Raw genomic sequence first — 17,289 nt, forward strand, 5'->3', positions numbered from 1 at the left:
ACTAAGTAGTATGATCACATTTCTGTTGTGTCCCACACAATAGTTTCGTCTTCTGCGTCCCAATATGATCCTCCTTGAGACTGTGAATTCGTAAATCAACTTCTGCATTGTAATGAAAAGTCATACTTCTAGAGATCCCCTTGAATTGAAAAGGCTGAAAGACGCACCATGTCACTTTGTACTCGAATACAAAAAATAAATGAGGGTCATATCCAAATCCCCTTTGCTCTTCATGACTATTAAAAAAATTTTTGCAAATTGACTTTTGGAGAATTTCAGTGTAGAAAGAAAGTGTCTGCTTTTAGAAAGTGTAAAATGGATAACCTTTAAAGACGCAGACCAAAGCCTCACTCAAAAATCTTAGTGAAGAGTCGGAGGAAATCTAAATTCTAAACAATAATGTGCCAAAATGACATTACTAAAATAATGATAGCAACAAAAATTACCTAACACGAAACTGGGCATTCTAAAATGAGATTCGGTCAAACAGCAACAGAAATAATTACACATAGTCATTGTCATTCTTTCCCATGGGCTCACCACCTATGGGAGGGGCCAAGAAGGTCAGGTGCAGTGTGAGTTGGGTGGTGGCCGATCCTTGGCTACAGAAGCTGGCTCTTGGGACATGGAATGTCACCTCTCTGAAGGGGAAGGAGCCTGAGCTAGTGCGCGAGGTTGAGAGGTTCCAGCTAGATATAGTCGGGCTCACCTCGACGCACAGCTTGGACTCTGGAACCAATCTCTTTGAGAGGGGCTGGACTCTCTACCACTCTGGAGTTGCCCCCGGTGAGAGGCGGCGAGCGGGTGTGGGCATACTTATTGCCCCCCGACTAGGAACCTGTTCATTGGGGTTTACCCTGGTGGACGAGAGGGTAGACTCCCTCCGCCTTCAGGAGGGGGGACGGGTCCTAACTGTTGTTTGGACATATGTACCCACCCTTTTTGGAGTCCGTGGAGGGAGTGCTGTAGGGCATACCTTATGGGGACTCCCTCGTTCTATTGGCAGACTTCAATACTCACGTGGGCAATGACAGTGAGACCTGGAAGGGCGTGATTGGGAGGAATGCCCCCCCCCCCGATCTGAACCCGAGCTGTGTTTTGTTATTGGACTTCTGTACTCGTCATGGATTGTCCATAACGAACGCCATGTTCAAGCATAGGTGTGTTCATATGTGCACCCTAGGCCTCAGTTCGATGATCGACTTTGTGGTCGTGTCGTAGGACCTTCAGCCATATGTCTTGGACACTCGGGTGAAGAGAGGGGTGGAGCTGTCAACTGATCACCACTTGGTGGTGAGTTGGCTTCGATGGTGGGGTAGGATGCCAGTCAGGCCTGGTAGGCCCAAACTTGTTTTGAGGGTCTGCTGGGAACGTCTGGCAGAGTCCCCTGTCAGAAGTAGCTTCAACTCCCACGTCTGGCAGAACTTCGACCACATCCCGAGGGAGGTGGGGGACATTGAGTCTGAATGGGCCATGTTCCGTGCCTGTATTGTTGAGGCGGCTGACCGGAGCTGTGGCCATAAGGTGGTCGGTGCCTTTCGTGGCGGCAATCCCCGAACCCGTTGGTGGACACCAGCGGTGAGGGATGCCGTCAAGCTGAAGGAGTCCTACAGGACCCTTTTGTTTTGTGGGACTCTGGAGGCAGCTGATGGGTACCGGCAGGCCAAGCGGAATGTAGCTTCAATGGTTGCTGAGGCAAAAACTCGGGCGTGGGAAGAGGTTGGGGAGGCCATGGAGGATGGCTTCGAGGAGATTCTGATCCACCATCCAGCATCTCAGTAGGCAGAAGCAGTGCAGTGTCAACACTGTATATGGTGGGGATGGTGCGCTGCTGACCTCGACTCGGGACGTTGTGAGCCGGTGGGGGGAGTACTTCGAAGACCTCCTCAATCCCACTAACATGCCTTCCAATGAGGAAGCAGAACCTAGGGACTCGGAGGTGGCCTCCCCCATCTCTGGGACTGAGGTCACCGAGGTGGTCAAAAAACTCCTTAGTGGCAGGGCCCCAGTGGTGGATGAGATACGCCTGGAGTTCCTCAAGGCTCTGGATGTTGTAGGGCTGTCTTGGTTGACATGCCTCAACAACATTGCATGTACATCAGGGACAGTGCCTCTGGATTGGCAGACCGGGGTGGTGGTCCCCCTCTTTAAGAAGAACATGTGTTTTGTGGACTTGGAAAAGGCTTTCGACCGTGTCCCTATGGGAATCCTGTGGGGGTTACACCGAGAGTATGGGGTACCAGACCCCCGAAAAGGGCTGTTCAGTCCCTGTACGATCGGTGTCAGAGCTTGGTCCGTATTGCCGGCAGTAAGTCGAACCCGTTTCCAGTGAGAGTTGGACTCCGCCAGGGCTGCCCTTTGTCACCGATTCTGTTCATAACTTTTATGGACAGAATTTCTAGGCGCAGCCAGGGTGTTGAGGGGGTCCGGTTTGGTGGACTCAGGATTGAGTCACTGCTTTTTGCAGATGATGTTGTCCTGTTTGCTTCATCAGGCCATGATCTTCAACTCTCTCTGGATCGGTTCGAAGCTGAATGTGAAATGGCTGGGATGGGAATCAGCACCTCCAAATCCGAAACCATGGTCCTTAGGCGGAAAAGGGTAGAGTGCCCTCTCAGGGTTAGGAGCAAGATCCTGCCCCAGGTGGAGGAGTTCAAGTATCTCGGGGTCTTGTTCACAAGTGAGGGAAGAATGGAACATGAGATCGACAGGCGGATCGGTGCAGCGTCCACAGTGAGGCAGACTCTGCATCGGTCTGTCGTGGTGAAAAAGGAGCTGAGCCGTAAGGCAAAGCTCTCAGTTTACCAGTCGATCTATGTTCCTACCCTCACCTATGGTCATGAGCTATGGGTAGTGACCGAAAGAACGAGATCGCGAATACAAGCGGCCGAAATGAGTTTCCTCCGCAGGGTGTCTGGGCTCTCCCTTAAAGATAGGGTGAGAAGCTCAGTCATCCGGGAGGGACTCAGAGTAGAGCCGCTGCTCCTCCGCATCGAGAGGAGTCAGATGAGGTGGCTTGGGCATCTGATCAGGATACCTCCTGGATGCCTCCCTGGTGAGGTGTTCCGGGCATGTTTAACCGGGAGGAGGCCCCGGGGAAGACCCAGGACACGCTAGAGGGACTATGTCTCTCAGCTGGCCTGGGAATGCCTTGGGATTCCCTCAGAAGATCTAGAAGAAGTGGCCGGGGAGAGGGAAGGCTAGCTATCTCTGCTCAAGCTGCTGCCCCCACGACCCGATCTCAGATACGCGGAATTGGATGGATGGGTGGATGGCATTGTCATTCTCAAACCTGTTAATCCAGTTCATTGTCGAGGAAAGAAATAACAGTAATAATCTCTCCATCCATCCTTCCATTTTCTTCCGCTTATCCAGGTCCGGGTCACAGGGCAGCAACCTAAGCCGTGATGCCAAGACATCCCTTTTCCACCCCAACCTCCTCCAGGTCCTCTTGGGGGGATAGCAAGGCATTCACAGCCCTGCCAAGAGATATAAATCTCTTGAGCATGTCCTGGGTTTGTCCCAAGGTCTCCTGCCAGTTAGACATTCTCGAAACACCTCCCCAGGTAGTTGTCTAGGAGACATCCTAATCATATGCCGAAGCCACCTCAACCGGCTCCTTTCAATGCAGAGAAGCAGTGGTTCTGTTTTGAGCTCTTCCCAAGTATCTGCACTCCTCATCTAATCTCTAAGGCTGAGCCCAGACACCCTGCAAAGGAAACTCATTTCTGCCACTTGTATCCATGATCTAATTCTTTCGGTCACTACCCAAAGCTTATGATCATAGGTGAGAATAGAAATGTAACTCAAACAGTAATCAAGAGCTTCGCCTTTCAGCTCAGCTCCCTCTTCACCACTACTGACCGGTACAACATCTGGATATCTGTGGATGCTGCTCCAATCCACCTGTCAATCTCCTGCTCCCTCCGTCCCTCAGTCATGAACCAGATACTGACATACTTAAACTCCTTGAAGCAGCACCCTTTCCCCAGAATCGTGACCTCAGACTTGGGGTTGCTGATCCTTGTCCCAGCCACTTCATACTCGGCTATAAATCATCTCAGTGTTTGTCTAAGGTCACTTCCTGATGAAGCCAACAGGACCACATCATCCGCAAAAAGCAGAGACGCATACTGAGGCCCTTGAACTGGTGCTTAGAAATTCAGTTCATAACAATCACTGGATCAGTGACAAAGGGCAGCCCTGGTAGAGTCCCACACTTATTGGAAATGAGTCAAGACTTACTGACAGCGACCAAACCTTTGATCTGGTTGTCCAGGGACCAAATAGCTCTTAACAGCTGACCTGGTTCCCCATACTCTCGAATCACCCCCTACAGGACCCCCAGGGGCCATGGTTGTATTTTGTACTCCATAAAACACATATGGACTGGTTGAGCATACTCCCATGAACGCTCCAGAATTTTGAAGAGGGTCAAAAGCTGGTCCTTTGTTCCATGCCCAGGACAAAATTCACATTGTTCCTCCTGAATCTGAGGCTCAACCGACAACTGAATCCTTCTTTTCTGAACCTGGGCATAAGCCTTCCCAGGGTGTCTTCTTAAAAATGGGAACCACCACAACCACCCCAGTTTGCCAGTTCAGAGATACTGTCCCCTACCTCCACACAATGTTAAAAAGGTGTGTCAACCAAGACAGCCTAACAACATCCACAGCCTTTAAGGACTCAAGAGTAAACATCCTTCACCCCTAGAGCCTTCCACCACCTGACCATGTCCCCTGCATGGGCAAAGGACTGCTTCTTCCTCCTGAGTCATCTAACAGTTTGCCAGAATTACTTTGGGACCATCCAAAAGTAATTTTCCATGACCTTAAAAAATTCATCCCACACCTGAGTTTTTGTTTCCACAATTGCGTTTACCACACTCTGCTTGACCTGTTGGTGCCTATTGAACTGCCTTTACAGTCCCACAAGCTAACCAAGCATGAAAAGCTGCCTCCTTCAGTCTTACAGCTCCCTTTGCCGCTGGCATCCACCACTGGGTTTGAGGGTTACCACCATGATAAACACCAATGAGGTGACTCTGCACAGCCACCTCAGCAATGGGATCATGGAACATGATCCATTCGTGTTCAATGTCTCCTTCCTTCAGAATGGAAGTTTGTTCAGAAGATCTCCAGGACATAGGTGTCTGCTAAACGTTCCCCACACACCCTCACTATACTTGTCTGGCATTTTCCTTGCAATCTTAACTACCTCACAATCAGGTGGTGATTCTGACTGTCCAAGACAAATGGCCACAGATCAATAACACAATTACAAAACTGATCATTGACCTATGACCTAGGTTGCTCTGCTGCTAACACCCTTGTGCTCGAACATGTTGTACACTATGGACATACTTTGACTAGCATAGATCTGGTATTCTGTTCCTTCCCATCACACTCTTCCAGGTACACTGTTGTTGCCCACATGAGAGTTAAAATCCCCCAGTAAAACAATAGAGTCCCTAGTAGGAGCACATTCTAGTACTCACCCCAAGGTCTACAAGGAGGTCAAATATTCTGACTCCACCGCTGTCACATAAGCACAGACAATTGTCAGAGCCTTTCCTTTGAACTACAGTAATTGTTAATGTAGTCCTGAACTAAAATCAACTACCGTGTGTAACAAAGGCGCTATATAGGCGCCTGACCCGACACAGAAGGACACAGAGGCACGTATAAAACACACAAGGACTTTTATTTTCTTCTCCCGTGGGTGCACGTCTTCCCTGTGACCCACAGGCAATACACAGTCCCACAAAGCACAAGTCCAACACAACACAATTCTCTCTTCTTTCCCACCACTCCTCCTCAGGCTTAGTCCTCCTCCTCCCGACCCTGGCTCCCTGAGTGATGGTGGCTGGCCCTTTTTATATCCCACCCGGAAGCATTCCAGGTGCTTGACCACCTGGTCCTAATTGCACTTCCGGGTGGGGCTGAAGATACGACCAGCCAAGCTGCTGACTACATGCAGCTCCCCCTAGCGGCCATCCGAGCCCCCAACCAGGCTGTGGAGGACTCCATCTCCCATGGAGCCATGCGCCGGGTTGGGGAATCATCGTCTGCCAGGGAGGCTGCCACCAAGCGCCCCGGGGGAGGTATTGAACTGTTCATGGCTGCTCCCCCGGAACAGATGCAGCAGGGGCGTCCCTGCCAGGCATGGGACCCAGCTGTCCATTACACGTGTCATAAAATAACAAATGCACACACCCTGCCAGTACGAATCTGACAGTGTCATAGCATTCAATGCCCTCTTTTAGCCTATGTAAAAACAGCGCAATACAAGGAGTCATACTCTCATCTGTGAACGTTATGTTAAGTGTAACACAGTTTTGTTTGCTTAGAAATGTATGTATAATGCAAAAAAGGCCTTCTAGCTAAACCAGTAGCCAATGTGATTCCAAAGATTGAAATTTCAATACATTGCACTGTTTTATTACTGTAATTAGACTACTGTAATGCTTTTTACCTCTTTACACCCAGCTCTGATAATCGCAAAATGTTGTACAGTAGAAAAATACATAATAAAATGAAAATAAATAAATAAATAAAATAAAGCAACAAAGTAAACATTGCTGAAAACATAGGGAAAGTTATGCAGAATAAAATAATTCAGTGAGATGCAAATAATATTTAACGAAAATGATGATAAATTTTAAAAAATGAATGCAGGAAATGTTAATGTATTATATTGTTTTAGTTATTGATAAAATTAAATGTGTCTGCTTGTTGTGATGTGAGATTTTACATATAACTTGATAAATATTTTGTATGTCTTTATTTGTAATTTAGGCAAAGCAATGCTATTTAATGTTTAACCCCCCCTCCCCCCTTACGACTGAGTTTCTTTGAATTTTACGACAGAGTTGGGGGTAGATGTGCCTTAAACCAGTTTGGCAAGTGTTTCTCTGCTAAAGTCTTTCAACCCCCACAAGAAAGACTTAAAGACATATGGTCTTAGGGGTGGCAGGTTTTAAGATGTTGTATTCCCCCATTGGTCTGAGGTATGGCTGTTTGGAATTGGCTTGTGTCAGACGCTTTTAAGTATCATGATGTCCTATTGGTTGTAGGGCTTGGACAAAGAATTTATAAATCTGCTTGTTCAACCACATTCTCTCTCTCTTACCAACCAACACATGATGAAGTAGTATCTCTCTCTTGCTAACCTGTGATGATGAAGACAACACAATGAAGAGCACAGCTCAGCAGCCATTTTGAACAGACATGTGGCTGAAAGCTGAGCACCAATGATGCCTTAACTAGAGACATTTAAGTAACTACAAGTCTGTGTGCCGCCTGAACTAAATATCGCCATTTAATCAGGTTGTATGGTTGCCAATATTCAAATGTACTTTGCATTTTGTTATTATTTATGAATATTATCAGTAATACATTATTTTATGTGTAACTTAACTTCTGCTTGTCTTTTTACTACATCTAATTGCCTGAGGTTATAGATATATAAGGGAAGGTAGGGATAAGTTATATACTATAATCTATACATATTAATAAAAGGCAAAGCCCTCACTGACTGACTGACTGACTGACTCACTCACTCATCACTAATTCTCCAACTTCCCGTGTAGGTGGAAGGCTGAAATTTGGCAGGCTCATTCCTTACAGCTTACTTACAAAAGTTAGGCAGGTTTCATTTTGAAATTCTACACGTAATGGTCATAACTGGAACCTGTTTTTTGTCCATATACTCTAATGGAGGAGGCGTCATCACGTACCGCGTCATCACGCCTCCTACGTAATCACGTGAACTAAAAACAAGGAAGAGATTAACAGCACGAGTCAAACGAGGGAACGAAGGTAAATGACGTTAATTTTTGAGTGTCTTTTAATACTGTGTAAGCATACATATTAACACATGTGCAATTAAACGTGTGCATTTATGGAGTGATTTCTTAGGCTTAAAAGCTCGCCTTTTATTAAAAAGGTAAATGCTAACTGTTTTCATTCTGAAGGGCACAAACCACGTTGGATTTTGTAATGATAGTTGATTAGTAAGGTCTATTAAGGGATACTTACAGAATGATTAGTAATGCCTGTGAATGCCGATGCAAGTAGGAGAATGGGTGTGAACTAAAGAACGATTAGTAACTTGTACAGTAAATGTCTCTAAAGTCTGTCTATTAAAAAGTTATTATGTCTTTCAATCCTGTGTATTGATTAAACTACGAACCTAACAAGATCACTACATGGTGTCAGAAGTGGCGGATTGGAAGAGGAATGTGAAAAAGAGGTTCAGCTTTTGAACGAGTCGCGTGTCTGTGAGTAACCCGAAAACGTGATCAGAAAGCGCTAAGACGTTCTAGCAAAAGAGAAAAAAAAATATGTTAGGATTACAGCCCCCACCAAATCTCCAGTTAAAGGGAAATGTAGCTGAAAATTGGAAAAGATTTAAACAGATATTCAAGTTGTATCTTGCTGCGATTGAAGCAGATAGGAAAATTGAAAAAATGAAAGCATCTATGCTTCTACATGTAATTGGTGAAGAGGCGCTAGAGGTGTATAACAATTTTCAGTTTGAAGAAGATGGAGACAATATGAAATTGAACAAAATAGTTGAAAAATTCGAAACGTATTGCAACCCAAAGCGCAATGTGACGTTTGAGCGGCACAAGTTTTTTTTACATGTTTCCAAAAAAGCGGAGAAACAATAGACCAGTATGTGATGGAATTGCGTAATAGGAGCTGTTCTAAGAAGAAACCATCGAGACATCAAAGGACCAATAACCTCTAATCAGAACACTAACACCAGCGAAACAAATATTAACGAGAAAACAAGTATAAATCAGGAAAGAACATCTCAACTGCAAACACAATTAACCAGAATATCAAAATGTCAAGTAAAACCACCAGAACGACTCATTGAGACATGTTGAGGATTAAAGGAACATTTTCAATTAAGAAATGCTGAATTCCTTTAACAGTTGTGCTTTTTATACATAGTTTGAATGCTGGATGTATGCCTGAAATGTTCTGGATAGTTCAGTTGTTTGAAGTGATCAAGAATTAAACGTGTGGATTTACGGAGTGATTTCTCAGGCTTAAAAGCTTGCTTTTTATTAAAAAGGTAAATGCTAACTGTTTTCATTCTGAAGGGCACAAACCACGTTAGATTTCAGCCGTTAAACGCGCAAAAATGTCGGTACACCAGATAAATAAGCGCAACATATTATCAGTTGTATTGTATGCTTACAATACATATAGAAATGTGTTAATCGTTAACTAATAGTATCAGATGGTGTTTTTCGACTCGCACCTTGATTTAAACGATTGCATGTCTTGGTGGGTTTGCATAGCTTATTGTCAATATCTTTACACGTTTTTTAATACTTATTGACTGAAACGGGCTTTCATGAAAAAAGTTAGGGCTTTGCTACAGGATACACCCTCCACAAGTTAAGCAAGTAAAAATAAAATATATATTTCTGTTTTATTTAAACCTTTTAAGTTCGTATGCATAGCCCCATTTGGCTGTTTAATTTTTTTTTTCTTTCTTCAGTAATATTTAATCTCCTTAAAGAAAAAGAACATATCCATTTTACTTTTTTTGTATCTCTTTAGTAATATTTTAGTGTAAAAGAATAACCAGTATTTAAACCTTTTATGTTACTTTATACATTTATTTTACACAATGTTGAAAAATTAATAAGAAAGCTACATATTTTGGCAGCTGTTGCTTTCATTTTCAATGAAATGAAAAAAGCTCTCCAAGAGAAAACGTCAATGAAGAAGAAACAGTTTGCACTATCTAAAAAGGAGAAACCCTCATTTATAAAAGTTTGCTGCAGATGACTTAACTGAAAATAAATGAATAGTTCCTATGTGTATAATACATATTTATCTATTTTACTTATTCCTTTATTCCACCAACTTACAACATCTGAGGTACAATTTGTTACATTACTTTTGTTTTTTGCAGCACAGGCAGGTGAAGTGACTTCCTCAGGGTCACACAGTGGTGTCAGTACCAGGATTTGAACTGACAAGCTCCGGGTTTACTGAAATATTACTGAAGAAAGAAAAAAAACAAAAAACGGGCAAATAGGGCTATGCATACAAATGTCCATCCATCCATTATCCAACCCGCTATATCCTAAATACATGAGCCAATCCCTGCCAACACAGAGCACAAGGCAGGAAACAAACCCCGGGCAAGGTGCCAGCCCACCGCAGGGCGCACACACCCACACACCAGGGACAATTTAGAATCGCCAATGCACCTAACCTGCATGTCTTTGGACTGTGGGAGGAAACCAAAGATATGTGTATATGTAGATATGTGTATATATGTATATATGTATATGTATATATATGTTTACATAACCTCTTTAACATACTACTTCTCCGCTGCGAAGCACGGGTATTTTGCTATATATATATATATATATATATATATATATATATATATATATATATATATATATATATATATATATATATATATATATGACAGCAACACTCATAACAATGACTACACAATTACATTGACAATCATGTTACATTATTTTGAAAGTGTTTCCTTTTCTTTTTCATAACCTCTTTAACACACTACTTCTCCGCTGCGAAGTGCGGGTATTTTGCTATATATGTATATATGAAGAGGATGGATGGATGTATATGTGTCTGTTTATGTATGTGTGTATAGGTATGTGTATATATATGCTGATATGTGTATATATATATATATATATATATATATATATATGTATATATATGTGGATGTGTATATGTGTATATATATATATATATGTATATATGTATACTGTATATATGTATATGTAGATATGTGTATATATGTATATGTATATAATATATATATATATATATATATAATATGTGTGTATATATATAATATGTGTGTATATATATATAATATGTGTGTACATATATATGTGCATATGTATATATATATGTGTATATATATGTGCATATGTATATATATATATATATATATATATATATATATATATATATGTAGATGTGTAAATTTGTATATGTATGTACAGTGGTGTGAAAAACTATTTGCCCCCTTCCTGATTTCTTATTCTTTTGCATGTTTGTCACACATCAAACACTGATCATCAAACACATTTAACCATTAGTCAAATATAACACAAGTAAACACAAAATGTAGTTTTTAATTGATGGTTTTTATTATTTAGGGAGAAAAAAAATCCAAACCTACATGGCCCTGTGTGAAAAAGTAATTGCCCCCTTGTTAAAAAATAACCTAACTGTGGTGTATCACACCTGAGTTCAATTTCCGTAGCCACCCCCAGGCCTGATTACTGCCACACCTGTTTCAATCAAGAAATCACTTAAATAGGAGCTGCCTGACACAGAGAAGTAGACCAAAAGCACCTGAAAAGCTAGACATCATGCCAAGATCCAAAGAAATTCAGGAACAAATGAGAACAGAAGTAATTGAGATCTATCAGTCTGGTAAAGGTTATAAAGCCATTTCTAAAGCTTTGGGACTCCAGCGAACCACAGTGAGAGCCATTATCCACAAATGGCAAAAACATGGAACAGTGGTGAACCTTCCCAGGAGTGGCCGGCCGACCAAAATTACCCCAAGAGTGCAGAGATGACTCATCCGAGAGGTCACAAAAGACCCCAGGACAATGTCTAAAGAACTGCAGGCCTCACTTGCCTCAATTAAGGTCAGTGTTCACGACTCCACCATAAGAAAGAGACTGGGCAAAAACGGCCTGCATGGCAGATGTCCAAGACGCAAACCACTGTTAAGCAAAAAGAACATTAGGGCTCGTCTCAATTTTGCTAAGAAACATCTCAATGATTGCCAAGACTTTTGGGAAAATACCTTGTGGACTGATGAGACAAAAGTTGAACTTTTTGGAAGGCAAATGTCCCGTTACATCTGGCGTAAAAGGAACACAGCATTTCAGAAAAAGAACATCATACCAACAGTAAAATATGGTGGTGGTAGTGTGATGGTCTGGGGTTGTTTTGCTGCTTCAGGACCTGGAAGGCTTGCTGTGATAGATGGAACCATGAATTCTACTGTCTACCAAAAAATCCTGAAGGAGAATGTCCGGCCATCTGTTCGTCAACTCAAGCTGAAGCGATCTTGGGTGCTGCAACAGGACAATGACCCAAAACACACCAGCAAATCCACCTCTGAATGGCTGAAGAAAAACAAAATGAAGACTTTGGAGTTGCCTAGTCAAAGTCCTGACCTGAATCCAATTGAGATGCTATGGCATGACCTTAAAAAGGCGGTTCATGCTAGAAAACCCTCAAATAAAGCTGAATTACAACAATTTTGCAAAGATGAGTGGGCCAAAATTCCTCCAGAGCGCTGTACAAGACTCATTGCAAGTTATCGCAAACGCTTGATTGCAGTTATTGCTGCTAAGGGTGGCCCAACCAGTTATTAGGTTCAGGGGGCAATTACTTTTTCACACAGGGCCATGTAGGTTTGGATTTTTTTTCTCCCTAAATAATAAAAACCACCATTTACAAACTGCATTTTGTGTTTACTTGTGTTATATTTGACTAATGGTTAAATGTGTTTGATGATCAGAAACATTTTGTGTGACAAACATGCAAAAGAATAAGAAATCAGGAAGGGGGCAAATAGTTTTTCACACCACTGTATATATATGTATATGTATGTGTAGATATATGTTTACATAACCTCTTTAACACACTACTTCTCCACTGCGAAGCGCGGGTATTTTGCTAGTATATAATATGTGTGTGTGTGTGTGTATGTATGTATGTATGTATGTGTGTATATATATGTATGTGTGTTAATGTGTATCTATGTATGTGTATATGTATATATGTATATGTGTGTGTGTGTATGTAGATATGTATATATGTATATATATGTTTATGTGTGTGTGTGTATAGCAACACTCATAACAATGACAACACAATTACATTGACAGTCATGTTACGTTATTTTTAAAATGTTTGCTTTTCTTTTTCATAACCTCTTTAACACACTACTATTTTGCTAGTACCTTAAAAACAGTGGTAAGTCTGTGAGATTAGGCATTCTAAGGCTACATATTAATAATACAATAGGGGAAAGTAGAGCAATATATATTACTCTACCAAGACAAAACACTGCTGTGTAGTTCTTAGTTTCTCTCCCAGTTATTCCTGATTGATTTTTCTATAATTTTTAACTGTAAGTAGCTTGCTGTTTAATGGGTGGCTGTTTCTTTTCTTTGACCTTTGGTCAAGCCCTTTGCTGTTTATCATTGATGCAATTATGTCCATATGGAATAGTACTTAGAGATATTCAGCTTTCAAAATTAGGGAAATTTTAGTTTTTGATTCTGGATCCTCAGGAGTCTTATCTACTGATTAAAACACTTTTTTATCAATGTTAACTGAAAGTACAGAACAGTTTTTAAGTCTTAAATTACATGATCATTTTCTGAAGGATTATTGTGTTAAGTAATGCATTCCCAAAGCCTTACAGTTACAAAAAGGCCCTACCTTATTCAAGAACAACCGAACAACCCTAATTTGTTTTATAAGTAGTGTTCTATTCCGAATAAAAACTCTTTATTTTTAATGTTATTGATCACTGGATCTTTTGGCACCAAGCTAATTTAATTAATTACTTTCAGATCAAGGTAAACACACCATAAGAATATTTTCAGAAGCATTTGTCTTGATTAAAATTTAGAAGATAACAAAAATACATGGCATTTGTTCAAAGCTGAAATAAGGATCCATCAAAAGATGATGATGCAGGTGTTAGAGAGTACGTTGTTGGCTTTGTCCACACATGACTTTCTCAGTCCACACCACATCATGCATGGTTACCTATGTGCAAAAATTAATATTACAAAGTCACCAACCACCAGCACATACAATTTACTGCTTAGGGACTGCAAATTTTATGAGCCTTTATAGAGCTGAGAGCATTTCCTCAATGGAAATTGACAGGTGGCCCTGCCTCTTGGAGAACCACCCACAAAACACAGGGAACATAGACTTTTAAAGAAAGAGTATGCCAATGTTTTTAAATACAGCAAAAACTATACATTAAACATATTGACTAAATGGCAAAGGAACATAATGGTATTAACAGAAATACATCATGCTAAATAATGCAAAGTGAAAAATGAATGAAAAAGACAAAATACATAGGACTGGGAAACAACCCTGGCCAAAACATTTTCTTTTTGTCAGCAGAGCTGTAGAGGTTATTAAAATGTGTCAAACAAAACTCCATTAAGCATCGTTCATGGGACATGTAGAGTTTTGTTCATTTTAAGCATGTACCTGTAGTGTTAATAAACAGCTGGGGGATAAAGATTGTGCTATTGTGGTAATTGCAGTTTTAAAGTTTAGTGTTGTCAATTTCTGGATTTCATTGATTTTGTTGGTCAACATACACTCAGAAAAGGATTGGAAAGCAGCCATGCATATAATACACACCAGCTCCATATGTGTGAAGCATTCAATAAGTCAACTTAAAATATTTCATTGATCATATTTATCTTGCTTAAAATTGTCCAAAATGTATCCAGAGCAAGATCCAACCTGCAAGCATTGCCATCGAACTTCAGCCTTACTGGGCCAGATGTTTTGGGAGTTTACTAAATTAGCATTATTTTGGACAAAAATCTTTGAATTCCTATCAGATATCCTTGGTGTTACAATCACTCTTAACCCATTAAAGCTTTAAATTCATTGCATACACCATATTATTGTGCAGCATTTAAATGTCATTGTTGTGTGTAATAATTTGGTAAATAAAAGCATGATTCAATGTATATTACTTTTGATCTAAACCCTCCAAAACTGTGTGATTGTACAAGATTGCAGATCAAATCATTACATTCAAATCTGATTGTGGACACTATTTTTAAAGTTGTGCTACAGGAGGAGTTATATTTATGCCCAAAATTGTCATTATCCCTAATAATTACCTCTTTGAATTAAAAAGAATAGTTTCCTCTAAAACTGTTTTTTTTTTTCCAATGATCATGAATGAAAGCCAAAGCCATTTACTATAAAAAGCAAGAATTGATCTAGTGCAGGAATGTTTTACTGATGGGTAGCATGTTTAAGAGTAAGGAGTTTCAATGAACTAATAATATTATCTCCTGCTTAAAAAATGACAAACACTGTATACAGAAAAGTAGTCCATTATTAATACTTCTGATACATCTGATTAACTGACAACACTGATGCCCATTTTTTTTTGGAGGTTTCCTGGGCAAAACCTGGAAACACATCTATTATATGTATATAATATAGAATTAAGTGACTAAGTTTAGAATATGTGACTTATTGGTCTTATGCTCTATGGAGTTTTCTGTTTCAATACATTGATTGTGTCATCTTGATAACTCCTGTGTTCACAAAGTGCTGATGTCCATGTAATGGCTTCAGGCATTTATCTAAGTTGCCATGACAAGTAGGAGTGTTGCTGTGAGATATGGAGACCATTGAGCCACCCCATTTAGTTTATATCATATGATGAAGATACTTTCTGATGTCTAGTTGATGCTTGTGATTTCTCTCTCACTGAATGATCGTGTCTGTGTTTCAGTTATCAGTGAGCGTCCCCTGCTGTCTGACATTGAAATGGTCGAGGGTTCAAAGGTGGGTGAGCCTTGCACTCTCAGCTGCACCATTTCCAGGTTCTTCCCTAGTGAACTCACAGTGACCTGGCTGAGGGTCAGAGAAGAGGGTGGACATCAACCTGTTACTGCAGGGTCAGCTGAATGGAGAGCAACAGTGAACACAACCAGACCGGAGAAGAGAAATAACGCCTATGAGGTGACTTCTGAGGTCCAATTCACTCCTAGCAGTCTCGGCAAAGCAGAGGAGATGACATACATCTGCAGGGTGGAGCACGTGGCCCTTATGGGAAAGTCTGTTGAGAGGTCTGTCGGACTGGAGTTAGTTGGTGAGAATGGTTTACTTAGTGGCTGGTTATTTTTGTTCTAATATATCTGTCAGACTGCATTGAGAGTCTCCTGTTTCAAAATTTACCATTTTTATCTGTTTTTAAAATTCTAATTATTTATATCAGAAACATGAATATGTCTATAACAAAACAAAATCTTGTATCTAATTATTTCAACAAAACCTTTGTAATGCCATTCCTCACTAAGTTCTCATGTTCTTCTCTCTCAGCTGATGACAGACCTCCCCAGCTCTCTAATGTGCAGATTTACTTCACTGAATTTAATCAGCCCTGCACCCTGACCTGCGTCATTTCAGACTTCTACCCCAAAGAGATCAATGTCACCTGGATGAGAAGACACAAAGAAACACAGAGGACTGACATGGCTGAGTCAGAGAACTGGAAGGCCACGGTGTGTCACTATGGGCCAACCTTAAGAGATAATGAATACTCGCTGATGTCTCAAGCCGTGTTCACCCCACAATCCCTGAATGACCTGGAGGACATGGAGTTCATCTGCAGTGTGGAGCACAAGACCCTGAAGGAGGTGCCCATTGAGAAGAACTCCTCAGTGATTCCTGGTAAGATTTTTGAGGAGAGCCCAATAGCATACTTATACAAATTGAAGTCTGACGTCACCATTTGTGTTTGTGTGCTCCCCAGGTCTGCAGAAGCGGCCAATTGTGTCACGTATGCAGGTGACTAATAATTCTGGGAATGGAGGTATGCAGATGACTAATTATGCTGGGTATGGAGGTATGCAGGTGACTAATTATGCTGGAAATGGTAGGCAATACAAACTAACCTGCTCCATCCAGGATTTTTTCCCCAAAGACATCAAAGTAACCTGGCAGTCAAGGGGCTATTATAATGGCAATATCAGTAGTTCACCTTCTGTTCCTAAAAGAGGACAACAGAGCTACAATCTGGTGTCTGAAAGCACTTTCACCCCACGCAGTAAGAATGACCCAGAAGATGTGATCTGTAAGGTGGAGCATGTGACTCTGAACGGCAAGTGTATAGAGATACAGATTGGAAAGCTGGTCTGGTGAATGTATCTGTGTTTCGTATGTAGTATTGGGTAAGTTACTTTTAAATAGTAATATATTAAATATTACATGTTACCTAAAAAGAGTAATACAACATTTACAAGAGTAATACTTTTTATTTAGCATGGGTGTTCAAAAAATTAAGCAAGCAAATCCTTTAAAATAATATAGCACATTCGTGAACACATCTGGAACTGATTGAGCATTCACAGACAAGCACACAATAACAATTATCTGTGTTTAATATATTCACTGCAAATTAAAATTAAAACTCTTATATTATGAAATTGTAAAATATTAAAAGTTTTATGTG

General features: G+C 40.9%; 1 protein-coding gene across 1 annotated transcript in view; it reads left to right on the forward strand.

Annotated features, from left to right (window-relative positions):
* The window catches only part of LOC114668429 (tripartite motif-containing protein 5-like), a 32,501-nt gene extending 15,469 nt beyond the window's left edge, over positions 1–17,032 (forward strand). Inside the window, exons 6-7 of the mRNA XM_051925581.1 lie at positions 16,158–16,508; positions 16,591–17,032. Of these exons, the coding sequence (XP_051781541.1) occupies positions 16,158–16,508; positions 16,591–16,979 (740 nt within the window). The 3' untranslated portion in view covers positions 16,980–17,032. The remainder of the gene's footprint in view (positions 1–16,157; positions 16,509–16,590) is intronic.
* The last annotated feature ends 257 nt before the right edge of the window (positions 17,033–17,289 follow it).

This window comes from Erpetoichthys calabaricus, chromosome 1, assembly GCF_900747795.2.
Source record: "Erpetoichthys calabaricus chromosome 1, fErpCal1.3, whole genome shotgun sequence".
Lineage (NCBI taxonomy): Eukaryota > Metazoa > Chordata > Cladistia > Polypteriformes > Polypteridae > Erpetoichthys > Erpetoichthys calabaricus.